This window comes from Ascaphus truei, chromosome 2 (assembly GCF_040206685.1).
Source record: "Ascaphus truei isolate aAscTru1 chromosome 2, aAscTru1.hap1, whole genome shotgun sequence".
In the NCBI taxonomy this organism is placed as follows: domain Eukaryota; kingdom Metazoa; phylum Chordata; class Amphibia; order Anura; family Ascaphidae; genus Ascaphus; species Ascaphus truei.
Window position 1 is genome coordinate 81,119,447 of NC_134484.1, and position 16,563 is coordinate 81,136,009.

Below are 16,563 nucleotides of genomic sequence, written 5' to 3' on the forward strand. Positions count from 1 at the left end.
ACCTAAACTAAATATCCTGCCAGAAGAGTGTGTATGTAAACTAGCTATCTGCTTTAACCACGTTCAACATTGATAATGATTTGTATTAACATTTGTTAATGTGCACTTGGTATCTTAACAAAATAAAACCTCATTCATGGTTCGTTTTTGTCCCTACAAATTCCTTTTTCTCCGGACAAACTGCCATCAGCTTTTCTAACTAATAATGTAACCTCACTAACAACAATACAGTATCTTCATCAAATGAAGAAAATCCTTTTCATTTTACAACTCTTTAGGACTATACTAAGAGTCCAATGATTCAACAAGTAAAAAACACAAGGTGGTTGCCTGCAACCAATAAGTTTAAAAGCTAGAACATCAATAAAACTCAGCTCTTTGCCTTATTGTTAATAACTAGTGGTAACTTTCATAACTTGCACTTTAGCTATGCTAAACACAAACAAAATATTTACCTTGTTGAGTTAGTTCCTGTCCCCAGATTTTTCTCTCTGCTTTTAATCCATCGATCAATGACTCCTGGGCACTGAGCTGTGAAATAAGTTTTGATTTTTCTTGCTTCAAAAGTTCATTTTGAACAGTTTTTCGTTTTTCTTCTTCAGTCACCATTTCCAGTGTGCGTATTTTGCTCTACAGGGTTAGCAGGGTACATAAAACAACCATTATTATTATTCTTTAAGTCTCAATACTAAATTTAGTAGAAAATTATTTTAATTTACCCTATTCAAAGAAATTTGAGTAAAAGCTTTTAGCTTTTATTTCGCAACACAAAAATCTACAGATCTTTAACATTCTTCACTGTTGGGAATCTCTGGAATCCTGTAATGCATTGTAGGTCCCTCTAACAAATCATAGGGCCTGGGCTATTGCCCCTTTCGCGGACAAGAAGGTTTTGTGTAATGAACAGTGATATTCTAATTAGGATTCTGAAGTGTGTTATTGACAACCAGGCTGTACAGAACACATTAAAAGTACAGGGTTATTAGAAGGGGTCATGTGAAAAGAAAAATATCAGCATGATTAAAGCTTGTCAACGTTACATTACAGCGCATGCACCAACAGGAAACTTATACCCAGTAGTTGTACATCAGCTTTTAAGAGGGGAAAAAGCAAGAATAGCAAACTTTTGTTATCTCAAAATCAGGAACAACAATACTTAAATGAATCATTTTCATGTTTGTCCAGTCAATGGAACCAATATTGCCAAAGCTTTGCATCTCTAGGATAATACAGTTTAATTATATAAAAAAAAAGTTTCTATAGCAATTTACTTAGACACAAGAGAGAAAAAAACAAAGTAAACAGCTTAGCTAACACTTTCAATGCAGTAACATACCTTTAAATCCCTCGTTGTTTCTTGTTTTGCTTTGTTGAGCTCTACTATTCTTGTTTTTTGTTCCTTTACCATGGCAGTCAACTCCTGAACTAAACTTGCCGACTGCTTTTCTTTTAGTTGGCAGTGAGCGAGTGCATCCTTATGTTCCGCTAACTCGGCCGTAACATTATCAAAGCCATCCTTAACCTGCATTAAATAAAGAACTGCAAACGTGTGGTTTCCAAGAAGCATCTGCATTATGTCACATTTTAGACATGAATGTACCATAACCATTCTGTATGCTGATGAATCAAAATTGATTCTGTACAGCGGTAGAAAGTGGAACCCAGCAATGCTCCACTCTCATACAGCATATTACTTAGTTGAATTGCTGTAAAGTGAATATTACTTCCACTGTTGTTGCTTAGATGCCTTTTATGATCTATGTAGTCATTTGAGTAAATAATGTTTTTGAACAGTCATCTTAATGCCAAATTTAATCAAAAAAGACAATTTTCTCTCACTGCCAACTACACCTTTGTAACTACCTTATTCTCAGTGCCAAGAACCAATTTTCCTAACATATTAGACTGAAAACTCTCTCCAAGACACATAAACCTCTCCTCATATTGAGCTTTAATGTTTGATGAACTTATTGTACTTTACATTCATGTATTCTTTTGTAAAGTGTTGCATACATTGTCCACACTATATAAATAAAATTATACCAATAAACCAGAATGTTCGTTTAGAATTCATGAACAGGGCAGTTTTATTTACAAAATGTACCAAAGTGATATCACATAGTAGCTATTCTCATGTTGAATGTTTTTCATTATCGATTTAATGTTCCACCATAATTCAGATGTATATCAAGAACTATCCATTCTTGGAGATGATTTGTTTTTAAATTATTGCCCAGCTTTAGAGAAATCTCTCAATTATGAAAAAGATGAACAGCTACAATATTGTTTTTCATTCTTCGTGCTATTTAGGCTAAATCCCGCTAACAGTCAATGTGCTTGCAAACTAGGATGTATTCATATGGCCCATAGCTTGTTCTTCTGTTTACTGCTTCAAATTATTCTTAATATTTGGCAGCAATGAAGAATTCTATCCATTAATGGGACATCAATTGGAATCACAAGGTCAGGCATTTCAACTAGAACACTGATCACAGACATCTTGTTTTGCACATTACCATTTTGATGACAATACACGTTTCTTCCATACAGTATCTTAGGTGCAGACTTAAAAATGATCTGCTGCTTTTGTATTGTCAATTGGATTTGTTTGCCGAAATATATTTTCTGGATGAAAACCATATTAATAGTACCTCTTTAAATCTTCCTGCTTCAATAATCAGTGCAGCACGAAACTCATCTTCTAGATCCATATATTGCTGTGTCAGCACATTCATTTTCTCTTGAAATTCATTCATTTGTCGACTATGCTGATGCTCTTCCTTGGCAATTTCCTTAGCCACTGCCTCTTTGAATTCAGGCCCATGTATTGCTACTTTTGAATCAAGTTCCTTCCTTGGAGTTAAAAACACATGCAGGAACATTGAAACCACTGCTGGTGAAAGTGCATGAAACCCAAATTCACGATTGCCCTACAATGCATGCCAAGTCTATGCAACATCAGTGATATTAACATACATATATATCTAAAACAGACATATCAGGCATTATACAATTACATAATTTGCAGCAGAAAACCAACAGTAGTCAAACATTACTCAGACATTACTCAGACATATTATTTGAACGGCAATGCAGCCTTAAATTCTTACACCGATGGTGGTTCCACCATGGTGTGGAGGGGGTTAAAGAAGCACATTAAAATGGAGCAAGAGACAGGTCCTAAAATTGAGTTTGTTTCATTAGAAGATTATATCTGCTCTCATTCTATTAGTCTTCTGGCAACATTGTTTCTGAATTATTAACAGCCCCAAAAAGGGATAACTCTAGGAAATAACCCAAATTGTGCCTTTTTATAATAGATTAGGTTTACAATGTTGTCTGGTCTAAAAATCGTCCAAAAGGACCCCAAACTTTATCGATTTTCACATTGTAGTTATTCATTAAACTGTGAAAAGCTGGACACTACTACATGAAAACTCTCATTGAACTGTAGTTCCCCCTAACAGGTAATGAGCATGGAAAGCAGGACATATTCATGTGCCTCAGATTTTTCTGCTTGCTGCTGAAATTATCTTATAATTTCAATGCCGCATTGAAGAAATCTATCCACACATAATTGTGGACATTACTTGGTATCACAAGGTCAAACACATTTCTGCTGCAATAATGATCGCAGATATCTTATCTCCGTTTATTTTTCACATGACAATACATTTTGTATCCATATCTTAGGTGCATACTTAAATTATCTAATACTTTTGCAAAATCAATTGAATTTGTTTGATGAAATCTATTATTTTCTGGATGAAAACCACATTAATAGTACATCTTTAATCTTCCTGCTTCAATAATCAGTACAGTATAAAATTCATCTTCTCTACTCAAACTACTGCGTTAGCATATTCATTTACTCACTCAATTGGAATTTCCCCGATCAGCACTGTGGCAATCTAATGAATAACCAGAAATGTGTCTCTCAAAATAGAGAACTCCCAACTCTGCAGGAGAACGGAAGGACATTTATTTTCAAATATTCTAACAAGCGTATTGAATGTTGTTGCAGTCCACATACTGCCTTTTTACGTGCTTGTAACATGGATGGATCACACTACTGTGGCTTACGTACTTAAAAGAACTCGACACAAATTATATCAGCTATACATGGCTATAGCAAATAAGTAAACATGGGAAGGATGTTGATCCGGGGAGAAATCTGATTTGCCATTATTTGGAGTCAGGAAAAAATGTAATTTTCCCCTTATGAGACGTTGGATGTTTCACTGGTTTTTTTTTGTTTGCCTTCTTTTGGATCAAAATACTGTAAATACAAATATATAATAAGTATCGGTCTAAATTTAGCATACGTTGAACTTGATGGATATAGGCCTTTGTTTTTTCAACCTCATCTACTATAACTATGTAACTTAATACCTAATTTTATTGTCATTTGTTAATAGTCTCTACGCAACTGAACAAAAACACTGAAATAAAAGTACCTGTACGCCTGCTCCCTTGAGACAAGTAATTCCTGAAGTTGCTGCACTTTATCTTTCTGCTGACGAAGAGACACTCGAAGTAAATCTACTTCTCTTTGGAAAACAGATGCTTTACGTTCAGCTTCTTGGATTTGTTTCATCTGTGTCGTGGAGGAAATGCATTATCCATTTGTTCAGAAAATTGTTAAAAACAAAGCTGAACATGTTAACAAACTTAATATGAGAGTACAATGATGTTCTGTTAATTTTTTACAGTCAAATACTTCTGCACAACACTAATAAACTTTTAAAAAGCTATCAAGAGAAAATGACTCCACTTTTAAGAACTTGTTTAAGGTCTACTACTAATACAAAAAAAATAATGTATTATATATAGATAAAGTTTTAAAGCTTCAGTTCAAGCAATATACAGCATGTTTTTGTTGTTGTTATTTTTTAAATAAATCAGTTTTGTACTATGAGAAAATACTTGTAGCATTAAAAAAAACTAAACAAAAACAATTTAAAGACATTTTTGATGCATTCTAATGTAACAGGCATTTTTGTTCCTATTTTATTTATTTATAAAATGTTTTACCAGGAAGTAATACTTTGAGAGTTACCTCTCGTTTTGAAGTATGTCCCGGGCACAGAGTTATAATGACAAATACATGGTTACAAATACATAGTTACATAAGTGAACTGGGTATACATTATATACAAGACATTGCATGCACAGTTAGAGATAATATATATTATAGGCGTATATAACAGTTACAGACCAGATTAAAATGTGAGACGGCTTTAGTTTTGAAAGAACTTAGACTGGTGGTGGCTGTGAGTCTCACGGTATATTGTTCTAGTTTTGGGGTGCACGGTAAGAGGAGGAGCGGACGGTCATCTGAGTCAGATCCAGATGATAAGTGCTGCATGGGTGGAGGCGAGGAGCTTGTTCAGGTAGACGGGTAGCTTGCCCAGAAAGTATTTGAAGGCAAGAAAGGAAAGATGAACTTTGCGCCTAGACTCAAGTGATGACCAATCCAGTTCTTTGAGCATTTCGCAGTGATGTGTGTTGTAGTTGCATTGGAGAAAAAAACTGCATATTGCATTGTAGAGGGTGTCAAGTTTGCTAAGGTGGGTTTGGGGTACTCAGCCATATACTTTGTCATTGTATACAATAGCAACCATATTTCTGATTTCCTTCTCCCACCTTACTTTTGGTAATTGTCAGTCTTTTGCAATCCCTTGAAATCCAGTCAAGGACCATCTTTGCCCCACAATGGTAATTTCTTGATGACACTTGCTGACCAAGGTAGACAGTCTTTGACACACACACACACACACACACACACACACACACACACACACACACACACACACACACACACACACACACACACACACACACACACACACACACACACACACACACCAAAGGTAGAATGTATTGGTAAAGAAAAATATTCTACATTTCCAGAGTGGGATCGAAATTTGGAATATTAGTCAATAAAAAGTCTACAATGTTTCTATAAGTTCTTCTTTTTTTTCAGAACATTTTCTACATTTATAGAAGTTAATATAGATCACGTGAGTGCCTCTATTGATAAACTGATGTGTGTGGATATATATCTATCTATACAGCTCAACCCCGTGATAACGCAATCCGCTACAACACGGATCTGCTTATAACATGGTCTGAGCGTGGCTCCCGTTTTCAAGCAAAACGGGAGCAGTGTTTAAAGTCTCTTTATCTTTTTTTCATTGCCACCAGCGTGCATGCGCATGCCAGTGTATGGGTTGCAAATGCATATCATTGAGAGGCGGGGGGGGGGGGGGAGGGGGGTTGGGGGGGAAGGGTGCAGCAACATTACAGCAAAGAAAAGCAAAGGAAAAAAACCCTCTTGTTTACTTGATCAAACCTTATCCTACTAGTCTAAATATGATCTCTGAAGTTAAGACGTCACATCAATCTCTCCTTGAAAGGGGACATGTTCCCACTCAGAGGGAAAGGCCATTATTCAGCTGTACAAGTCATCTAATATTCAAGTCAAGCTTCAGTTCACACTGGGTTCTCTGGCTTTGTCTGTGGGAAAGATCTGCTCTGGATAAGTGTGTATGCTTAAGGGGAGGGAGGGGTAATAGGAGGGTAGAGCGGGTTACCTTTCAAAGAATCTCTGAAGCGAATAGGAAAGAATGACATGCAGAGCAGACATCTATCAGTCCCTACTGCACCGGCAGAACTTCTAGTTCGGTAGGTTTTGCTGCCCCCCTACCCCGCCCACATTGGACTGACCTGAGAAAATGGTTCGTATTTGTTTTAGTGCACGAGGAATCCGCTTATGTCACGTCTGAGGAAAGATTACGATGGAGAACACAAGCTTTTCCAATAAACAAAGTTGCGTCTCATTTCCATGAGCCGGGAGGGTTACAGCCCCACGCTGTGTAATAGGTGAAAGACACGCGAGCCTTTGAACGCCACACACACACCACGCACCCCCCCTTTAAGGGAGCTGGCTCTCGCGCTGATCTGTCAGCCGGAAGCTGAAGCGGAGAGACAAGAGAGCTGGCAGATACCAGATGACAAGCGGAGGACGAGGGAGCTGCCAGATGGGTAAATCCTGTGTGCCGCTGGGTCTGGGAACGCTGGGAGAGTGATCCCAGCTCTCACCCTCCGGCAGAAGCAGAACCCGTGATCGCAGCGGCCATTTTTTTTCCCTCCGCGATCCCGGTTATAACGTGGTCTCATTATGTGGACCCCAAGCACCACGTTACAACAGGGTCCAGCTGTATATATAACGCTCTCCAAGTATAGATAATAATTGTAAATGTTAATTTTAAATTAATTAATACTTGGAGTGCAATATCATAGAATCTCTTTTTCTGTGGGGCTCCCGCACAGTTTTTTTTTGTTTGCTATATCAATTACCATATAGTTCTTAAGCAGCACCTGTACTCCCTCCTCCTGTCTTTGCCGGGATGCATCTTCCACCCAAATGGAGGGAACGCAGGGGCCCAGGAACCAACCTCCAAGGTAAGAGAGAGGTGTGTTGGAAAGGGGGGAATAGGATGCCTTACCTTCTTCAGATCTGCCCTACTCCTGCAGGGTTGCATTGTCCTGGCGACCAGATGTCAAATGACGTGTTGTCTCAACGACACAACATCACTTGCCTCTGTGATGCTGCAGGAGGTGGGCAGAACTTTAGGGAATCGCTTGGACTAGCAGGTAAGTGCCTTTACCTAATTCTACTGTGCATTGTGCCCCGCTAAAGCTGGCCCTGCAACTCACCAATGATCTTCCACGTATTGCTGTTGCAAGCTTCTCTTCTCCACATTGATTAACATTTTCTGATTTCATCCTCCAATTTTACTTTTGGTCGTCGTCTTGGTATTTTGGGGACGGACGGATGGACACGCATGCACACACCACAGGAGAAACGAATACAATGTAATTTAATGGTAAATACCTCCAAAGCTTGCTGCTGTATATGTTGTGTCTCTAATTTGGACAATGCTTCTTCCTTATTGCTAATGGCCTTCATATATTCTTCCTCTTTGCTTGTAGATTGTTTCAGTTCATTTGTAAGTTTCTCATTTTCATCTTTCAAATAATTGATGAGTGCCTGCAGCTTTGCTTTTGCATTTTTTTCCTTTAAAAATAACTCCTTTATCCTAGACATCCAAAGATATTTGAGAAAATGGGACAAGCAACTTTCCAACATGTTTCTAACAAGCTAAAGAACAAGTAAAGACATACACAAAGTGAGACTGGGTAGGTATTAGAACACACAGCATAATCAGGATGATCCATACTGATAGCCAATCCACCTGGTTCTATCTCCAGAATGTTGAGTTTAGCAAATAAAAGACAAAGGACCTCATTCTGCAAACTGCGATAGTGATCACACAGAAAGCCTCATTGACTTCAGAATAAGGCCCAAAGTTGGAAATGTATGTATGTATATCTTTACGTATAGATAGCCATTCAGGTACATGGTGCTTTACAATATGTGACATAATATTATAACACAATGGGCATAAGCGCTTCAGACAAAACAATAGGAAAAGGAGCCCCTACCCCAAAAAGCTTACAATCTATGTGGTAATTGGGGAGAATTTACAGAGACAGTAGGAGGGCGTTCTAGTAAGTGCGTCTGCAAGGGGTCAGTGCATATGAGAAGTATAGTGTCAGCCATTGGAGCTACCCATATGTTTTGTTAAAGAGGTGTATTTTAAGAAATGTTCTAAAGGTGGAAAGATAGGTTGCCAGTCGGATATTGAGGAGAAGGACAGTCCAGAGGTGTGGGGCACTGAGAGAGAAAGGTTTTAAGTGGGAGAGAGCTTTAGATAAAAATGGGGTAGACAGAAGACATCCTTGAGCGGAACACAAGAGTCGAGCAGGTGTATAGCGAGAAATTAGGGATGAGATGTAAGGAGGGGCAGAAGAGTGTACAGCCTTAAAAGATAGGAGGATAATTTTGTAAGTAATACAGGATTTAATAGGAAACCAGGCGAGGGATTTCAGCATGAGTGATGCAGAGACAGATTTAGGAGAGTAAAGTGATTCTAGCAGCAGCATTTAGGATAGATTGTAGGGGAGACAGCTGAGAGGCAGAAAGGACGGACAGTAGATTGTTACAATAGTCGAGAAAGGACAGAATGAGGAACTGCTTTAAAGTTTTAGCAGTAGAGCGACAGAACATATGTTATAAGATACAGTATTAATCAAATTATAGCATCATTACCGGTCAGTGGTATACACTGCCATACTGTTAATATCTTTTTCTTCTTTTGCCTGGCTCTGTAATTCTTTGATGTTTTCAGTCAACTTGAGGACAACTTGTTCAGCCTTCCACCTTCGTTCTCTCTCCTGATCCAGTTCTTGGACAAGTCCCTGAAAAAAAAACCGATACATTTCTAGCCGTTAAAAACATTAGGCAGAGAAATGTACTAAAGTCTGTTGATTTACAATTCCATCTAAATTAAGCTATGAAACGGTCTAGCAGACATCTAATAGGTTATAGACTAATGCCCAACTAATCCAGTCACGCTACTCTTTCTGCAGTGCAGCTGTAGGATACTGCAGAAAGAGTAACACGGCTGGATTAGTTGTGTTCAATACATGCGTATTCCTCGCTATCATCTGGTTCGGGATGCTTTTTGGATTACTTGGTTCAGCTGCCGCTGATGTTATCACGGAACGCGCCTGCCTGCTGCTTGAGGTGTGCGAGGACTGAAAATCGGTGATGTTTGGATAAATGTGCTGCGGATCACAGACATCCAGGAGAGACACATCCTGGTGCTATCTACACTCAGATTTTTTTTTTTTTGAGTTAAATCAGTTCTGTAGTATCAGATAGTGAATGTTATTTTTTTTTTTTTTTTTTTTTTTAATTCAAAGCTTAATGCTATTTTTAATTAGTTTTAAGGCATCCTTTGATTTCCATTGCTGGTTTAGCCCACCTCCCAAGCAGTGCATCCTCTTTGCAACACTTTCCTGTGAAAGGTCATTGCAACCTTTTTCCTGGGGGAAGAAATAGACCATTACATTCACGTGTGTGTGTACTTAGACATGTTGATTAAATGGAGGTGGGACGGGTGAGCTTCAAGCAGCAAAATAAATGAAATCTTATGCGTTTTTTGGTTTTGTTACATAAATCAATTTTGTATTATTAGGCAAGTCACTTTTTCAATTTTATTTAATTCAACTCTTAATACCATTTTTAGTGAGTTTTAATATACTGAGCATTCTTTGATTTCTATAGCAGGTTTAGCACACCTCCTCAGCAGTGCAACATATATTTGTAACACTTTCCTGTTTGTGATAATGTGTTGCAATATTCCCAGCAATTTGAGCTGTAAACTGTAATAGATAAGGTTACCATAGTAATATCAGGATACATTGTAGCTGGAGGGTTACACTGATTGAAGGATTGATTGAAACTAAAATGCGGCCATTATGTTAGGCACACAATCAGGATTTTTACAGATCTATAACAGGAGCATCAAACGATTGGCAGCTTAGGTAAGAATGGAGAATTATACTTTGTCACGTTTTACATATAAAAAAAAGTGGGACTATAGTATTGCTGCTTTAAGTAACAAAAGAGTTCATATTTTGTGTAGTCTTGAGGGGGAGGATATGCACAGGTACAACAATACCTTTTGGTTCTTGTATCAATGGTTATACTTGGAAGCACTTCTCGACAGTCAGTGTTCATGCATCTTTAATATGTTTAAGGCATTGCAAGGCATTAAAAATCCTTACATGCAACAACTTAGATTGTAAAATCGCTTGGGCATGGATGTTAGTTCCGAATGTCTGCTTTATAAAATGTTTATGTAGCCTAATCCCCTGGCTATCATCTTTTCTTTAGCCATATCAGTATAAGTCCTGTTAGATACAGGCAATGTGGGGGATAAGCTCTCGCATGGAGGCCTAGCTTGTTGTTGCAGCCTGGATACACTATTGCTGTATCCAGGGGCTGGCCTAACAACAACTAGAGAGTGTCATCCCTGCGGAGGATACTGGCTGGGTCACATGCCCATGATGTGATGCCTGTCAGTATCGGACCTGCCCTGTTATGGGGCAGGGTTACAAGTCCCTCCCCGGGGTACAAAAGCTGACACTCTCCCAGAAGTCAGTAGCTCTCTTCCCTCCCCCTGTGGAGTAGAAGCACTTACCCTTTATCTCATCAGGGGGTAAAGGAGCCGAGAAGGGGCCTGCAGGGCCTCAAGCCCTGTGGGTACTACTTCAGTGAATGAGCCTGCCGTAACTGTATGTATGAAGTAAATAAAGATCCAGTTGAATACCTCTGTTGTGGCCTGCTTGAATGGAACACCACATGACTTGCCAGTGAGGACCATCCTGGCTGCACCAGGATCCTCACCGGCTGGAGGCACTGCACAAGAATCACAGAGAGCCTGTCCTGATATCTCCCCATACCATCGCAGAGTTCCCAGTGCCTTCTGTTCAACCTCACAGGTATGCACCAGCGGCAGCTAGATTATCTCACTTAGGGTGAGGGAATAGGTGCTACATTTATATTACAGTTTCCTGTATTGTATTCCTTATAAACCGCTGCATACATTGTTGGTACTGAATAAATACAAATATACATACCATAAAAAAAACATAAGCCCATTGATCTTTTACTCAAAATTTATTTGTACCATCATGTCATTTCCCATCAGATTTTTCTGATTTTAGTACAACACTTAAGATGAAATAGGTAAATGACCTATCATTTTCCCCCAAAACATTTTTTAAATCTGTGGTTTTACATTCCCTTAACATATTAACTTGCAGTGGCTATACTTCTTGGGGTTTTCTTATTTATTTATTTATTTTTACTGGGTTTGAAGCACAGCATCTCCAACTCAGCTACATTGATTTCAGTACTGTGGACCCCCTGCTTCCCGAAATACATGCTTCGGATGGGGCTGCCGACAGCATCTCAGGCTGGGCACACAGTATGGTGGATTAAAGGTCCTGAGCTGCAATAGGAAGCCAGGCTTTGCAGCTTCCCATTGCCCCGCATGACGTGGTACATTTAAGCAGGGGGTCCATGAAGCTGATATTAACGTACTACAGCACCGGAGTCCCCCTTGTTCCAAACTTAGATAGATAGATCTATCTATATATAGATCTATCTATCTAAGTTTGGAACAAGGGGGACTCCGGAGCTGTAGTACGTAAATATCAGCTTCATGGACCCCCTGCTTCCCGAGATACATCCCAGATAAGCTCATGTCTGTATCTCCTGTAAGTTTAAATGTACCACGTCATGCGGTATGGTGGTATATATATATATATATATATATATATATATATATATATATATATATATATACACACACACACAGTGGTCGACAAATCACCAAAAAATGTAGAACAAAAAAAATCTACTCGCCACCTAGTACCAAACGTGTGCTGCTTGGGCCAACGGAAGCTCGCCACGATGTTAAATCCACTCGCCGGGGGCGAGCAAATGTATAGGTTTGTCGAACACTGTGTATATATATATATATATATATATATATATGTATATGTATATGTATATGTATATATATATATATATATAAAAAAGGAAAGAGAAAGAAACAGGCGCACACCTAGTGCATTACCACAATAAAAATGTATTGATTGAACATAAAATCTTACAAATGCCCACTCACAAAAGTACAGCAAATATAGGCGTGTATGAGATAGGCTCTCATGTGCCAAGCAGCTCAATCTCCAGCGTCCGTCCGCAATCAATGGCGTCGTCACGCGAGTCACCTCCGTGGAACCGGATCCGGAAGAGGGGTCCTTCGCCTTCGGTGTTCAATCGAATTGGTCCCTCCAGGAAACAGACACCTCCAGTGTAGCTAATGTATGAGGTTGTAAGCCGGGAGAGCAGCACACGGGAGCCAGAGTTCTACAATCAACCTGCAGCAGTGCTTGTGGGCAAATGGCTAGATTCTGGCCGCCATTTGCCCACAAGCACTGCTGCAGGTTGATTGTAGAACTCTGGCTCCCGTGTGCTGCTCTCCCGGCTTACAACCTCATACATTAGCTACACTGGAGGTGTCTGTTTCCTGGAGGGACCAATTCGATTGAACACCAAAGGCGAAGGACCCCTCTTCCGGATCCGGTTCCACGGAGGTGACTCGCGTGACGACGCCATTGATTGCGGACGGACGCTGGAGATTGAGCTGCTTGGCACATGAGAGCCTATCTCATACACGCCTATATTTGCTGTACTTTTGTGAGTGGGCATTTGTAAGATTTTATGTTCAATCAATACATTTTTATTGTGGTAATGCACTAGGTGTGCGCCTGTTTCTTTCTCTTTCCTTTTTTCTAGATATCATTAGGGACTGGTGATCCCTTCGAAACGGGCTGCAAGAAACCAAAGACTTTGCCACTGGAACAGGACTTTATGTATTGAAGGTTTTTTATTCCATTTTTTCTATTTTTTGGCAATTTTTTCTATTTTTTACCTATTAAATATATTTTTTATTCTTTAGGGTTAATTGTCAGGAGATTGTATTGTTATTGTAATTTTTAAAGTTCTATCATAGTGTACTAGCCTACTCCAGCTGCCCCTCCAAGCATATCCAATTAGCTACTGCCTCTCATATTTATATCTATATATTAACTGGGATATTTAGCGGCGCTACTTCATATTGTTGTTTTTTTGAGATATATATATACAAAATTACAAGCAAAGGTACTTTAAAGGGGGGCTCTATTACAAAAGTTATGTACAATTCTGAAAATCTACTCTGTATTACTTTCACTTGCATCACCGCAGCGATATAGAATTTTTCAATACACAAAATCAAAAGCTTCTGCCCCCAATCACTGCAATAACATGTATTTTCTGGGCTTTAACATCAGACGAACAGTAAAGAATTTGTAAAAAAAAAAACCATGACAGCAGCATTGCATTAATAGGGGTTTTGGATGTTAATAATTCTTAAAGCAAATCTAGTTGGCTTGTTTTTTTTAATGGTACTGTATGTACTGAACATGTTTAATTTTTAAAAACCAACTTATTAGACATGTAGCAATTAATTATTATTGCTGAAATTCAACACACATATTTAACACATTGTAAGGCAGGGGTGCACAAACTGGGGGAGATTTTTTTTTGTGGGGGGCGGCGGTTACAGAGGACCCGCAATCTACGACACAAAAGAGAAAAAGAACCCCTATGTGAGAGCACTGTAGAAGGTCTAGATAGGCTATGAGACACCTCCGTATGGTGGGTATAATAACTGCAATGATATGATGTATAAATTAAAATGTAAACATTAAAGTGAGCTATGCTCGAATTTAAAATAGATAGTGGGGGCAAAAAATTGCTAGTAAGCCTCACATGGTATATAATAGCCTTGATCAAGTAGCGAATTAAAAACGATAAGTCTCTGCAGGACCAGAATCTAACACCTCGTAGCACTCCGATTGATGCTTGATACAAGTTGTATATATGCCAAATACCAGGCACGCAACCACAGTGTTACTTAATGATTCTCTAACGATCGCAATGCCATGATGATCTTGGTTGGGGGTGTGAGCCCGAGGCACAGTACTGCGTCTATACCCGTAGGGAATTGTTGGAGCCAATTTATGTAGTCAGTCACTCGGGAGCATTGCTGTGTTCTGGCAGAGTGCTATGTGGGAACTAAAGTATAGTCCTAGTATGCCTAGATAGTAGTCCTAAATGGACATATGCATAGCTGGCTCGTCATATTTTTGAACGTGCATTCATTGAATCATAATGTAGGTATACATGAGTGCATAATGAGTGCATAATGAGTTGAAATTGCCTCATATCATATAGTGCACTCGGTCCAGAATGTAACCCCTCTTTCCCTGAGTACCGACCCGCAATCTTCCCCAAGGCATTTAAATTAAATGCTGGGGGACCGCGCGAGACCTCTGTAACTCACTCACCATGATTCAGACAGCTTCAGGCGACGTCAAATGACACGTGGGGTCACGTGACATCACATGACCCTGCAGCGTCATTTGACGCTTGATAGAAGATAAGGGGGTGGGGGGGGAGAGCAGTGGGGGAGAGCAGGCAGGGGGGCGCAGGTCAAAAAGTTTGCACACCCCTGTTGTAAGGTACTATACCCGGTATGTCGATTCTTCCACGGTATTGTGCCCAATCTCTGTCATTCTCCCTTTGTGACCCTGCATTGCGTGAAGCTTCCCAGGTATCCGTTCCGCACTATCTGTGTATAGTCTTTCAGATGATAGACTGCTGCTCTGAAGTTCTGCTTTCCTTTGAGGAACAGAACTTCTAGGTTTCCTTGCCGAGCTTTGATTGGGTACGCTGTGGAATAATAACACAGAACTTATTAAGAAGACGTCTGATTGTGTGGGCAATGTACAATGTTCTGCTGTAGGGAAGTGTGAAGAGTTGGAGTGAAGGTCATAGGCAGAACACAGGTGAGGTAGGCATGTATTTGAAGATAAGGACTTGGTTGTATTGAGGGGACTAGTAACTTAAATACTGGTGCCTTGGGAAAGATTATTTGACTAAACCATGCTTATCCTCATCACACAGAGGCAACACTGTACTATTTATCCTAATTGCATGGTGTGCTTAAATAAAATGAAATGTACTTTGAGAAAGGAAAAAGTTTGAGAAAATCATTCACTCAGTTCAACGGAGGCCTTAAACCCTAAAAAGTCTGTTTATATTGTTAGCAAATAATTAATTTTCTATGTATTAACCCAAAAATATTTTTGGTGCAGCACTGGTGTTTCACTATATTAACAAAATGTATTCTTTTCACAGTATGGCTGTTATAAATACTATAACACTAATATTAAATATAAATTAACACTAGTGCGAAAAAATTCAACAAATACACGTAATTATGTTATAGAGTAATTTAAACTATATCAACCAGGCATTGAATAGGACACCATGTGTCAAAATTCAGATCAAACAATTAATTATGCATCACATGTATAAAGCCTTCATACATACAATGCACAATTCAGATACAATAAAAAAAAATGTAAATATGTTTGACACGTACGGAACACCTGTGAGCACGTGACCTGTATATGGGACAAAGGTTAATTCACAGTTCTCTAGAGCAAGGGTGCACAAACTGGGGGGCGCGAGAATTTTTTTTGGGGGGGGGGGGGAGGGAGAAGGGGGGGGGGGCGGTGGTTACAGAGGTCCTGCACTCTTCCCACAAAGCATTTAAATTAAATGCCAGGGAGCGCACAAGGCCTCTGTAACTCACTTACCTTTTCTACGACTGCCTCATTTGATGCTGGATACCAGGTGGGGGGGGGAGGGTCTAAATATATCAAAATACTTAACAATAGTTTCCATAATACTTAAATACACAACATCTTCACTATTGCGTCTGTATACTTATGTAGCACCCTGCTATATTTCTATGGCCTGCCAGGGTTAAAAAGTCACAAGCTGGTGAGATCACATCCTCTCGTGTTTTAATAATGTAGCAACTTAGGCCGGGTCCATGGTCAAAAAGACAGCGCTGACCCGCCCTGGGGCGGAACACTTACCCCCATCATTCCTACTGAGGGCGGCTTTAAATGGCGCTTCCGCAGGCATGCGAAGGCGTACTGAAGATGAGAAGGTAGGGAAAT

The 16,563-nt window shown here is 39.5% G+C and overlaps 1 protein-coding gene across 6 annotated transcripts in view; it reads right to left on the minus strand.

The window, feature by feature from the left end:
• The window catches only part of LRRCC1 (leucine rich repeat and coiled-coil centrosomal protein 1), an 81,902-nt gene that overhangs the window by 23,247 nt on the left and 42,092 nt on the right, over positions 1-16,563 (minus strand). For 5 of the 6 annotated variants that reach the window (XM_075583003.1, XM_075583001.1, XM_075583005.1 and 2 more), the window contains 7 exons: positions 15,061-15,262; positions 9,179-9,327; positions 7,901-8,105; positions 4,458-4,597; positions 2,652-2,853; positions 1,337-1,522; positions 456-630 (listed from right to left, as the gene is read on the minus strand). In XM_075583003.1, the coding sequence (XP_075439118.1) occupies positions 456-630; positions 1,337-1,522; positions 2,652-2,853; positions 4,458-4,597; positions 7,901-8,105; positions 9,179-9,327; positions 15,061-15,262 (1,259 nt within the window). The remainder of the gene's footprint in view (positions 1-455; positions 631-1,336; positions 1,523-2,651; positions 2,854-4,457; positions 4,598-7,900; positions 8,106-9,178; positions 9,328-15,060; positions 15,263-16,563) is intronic. The other variant, XM_075583004.1, reaches the window with a different exon arrangement.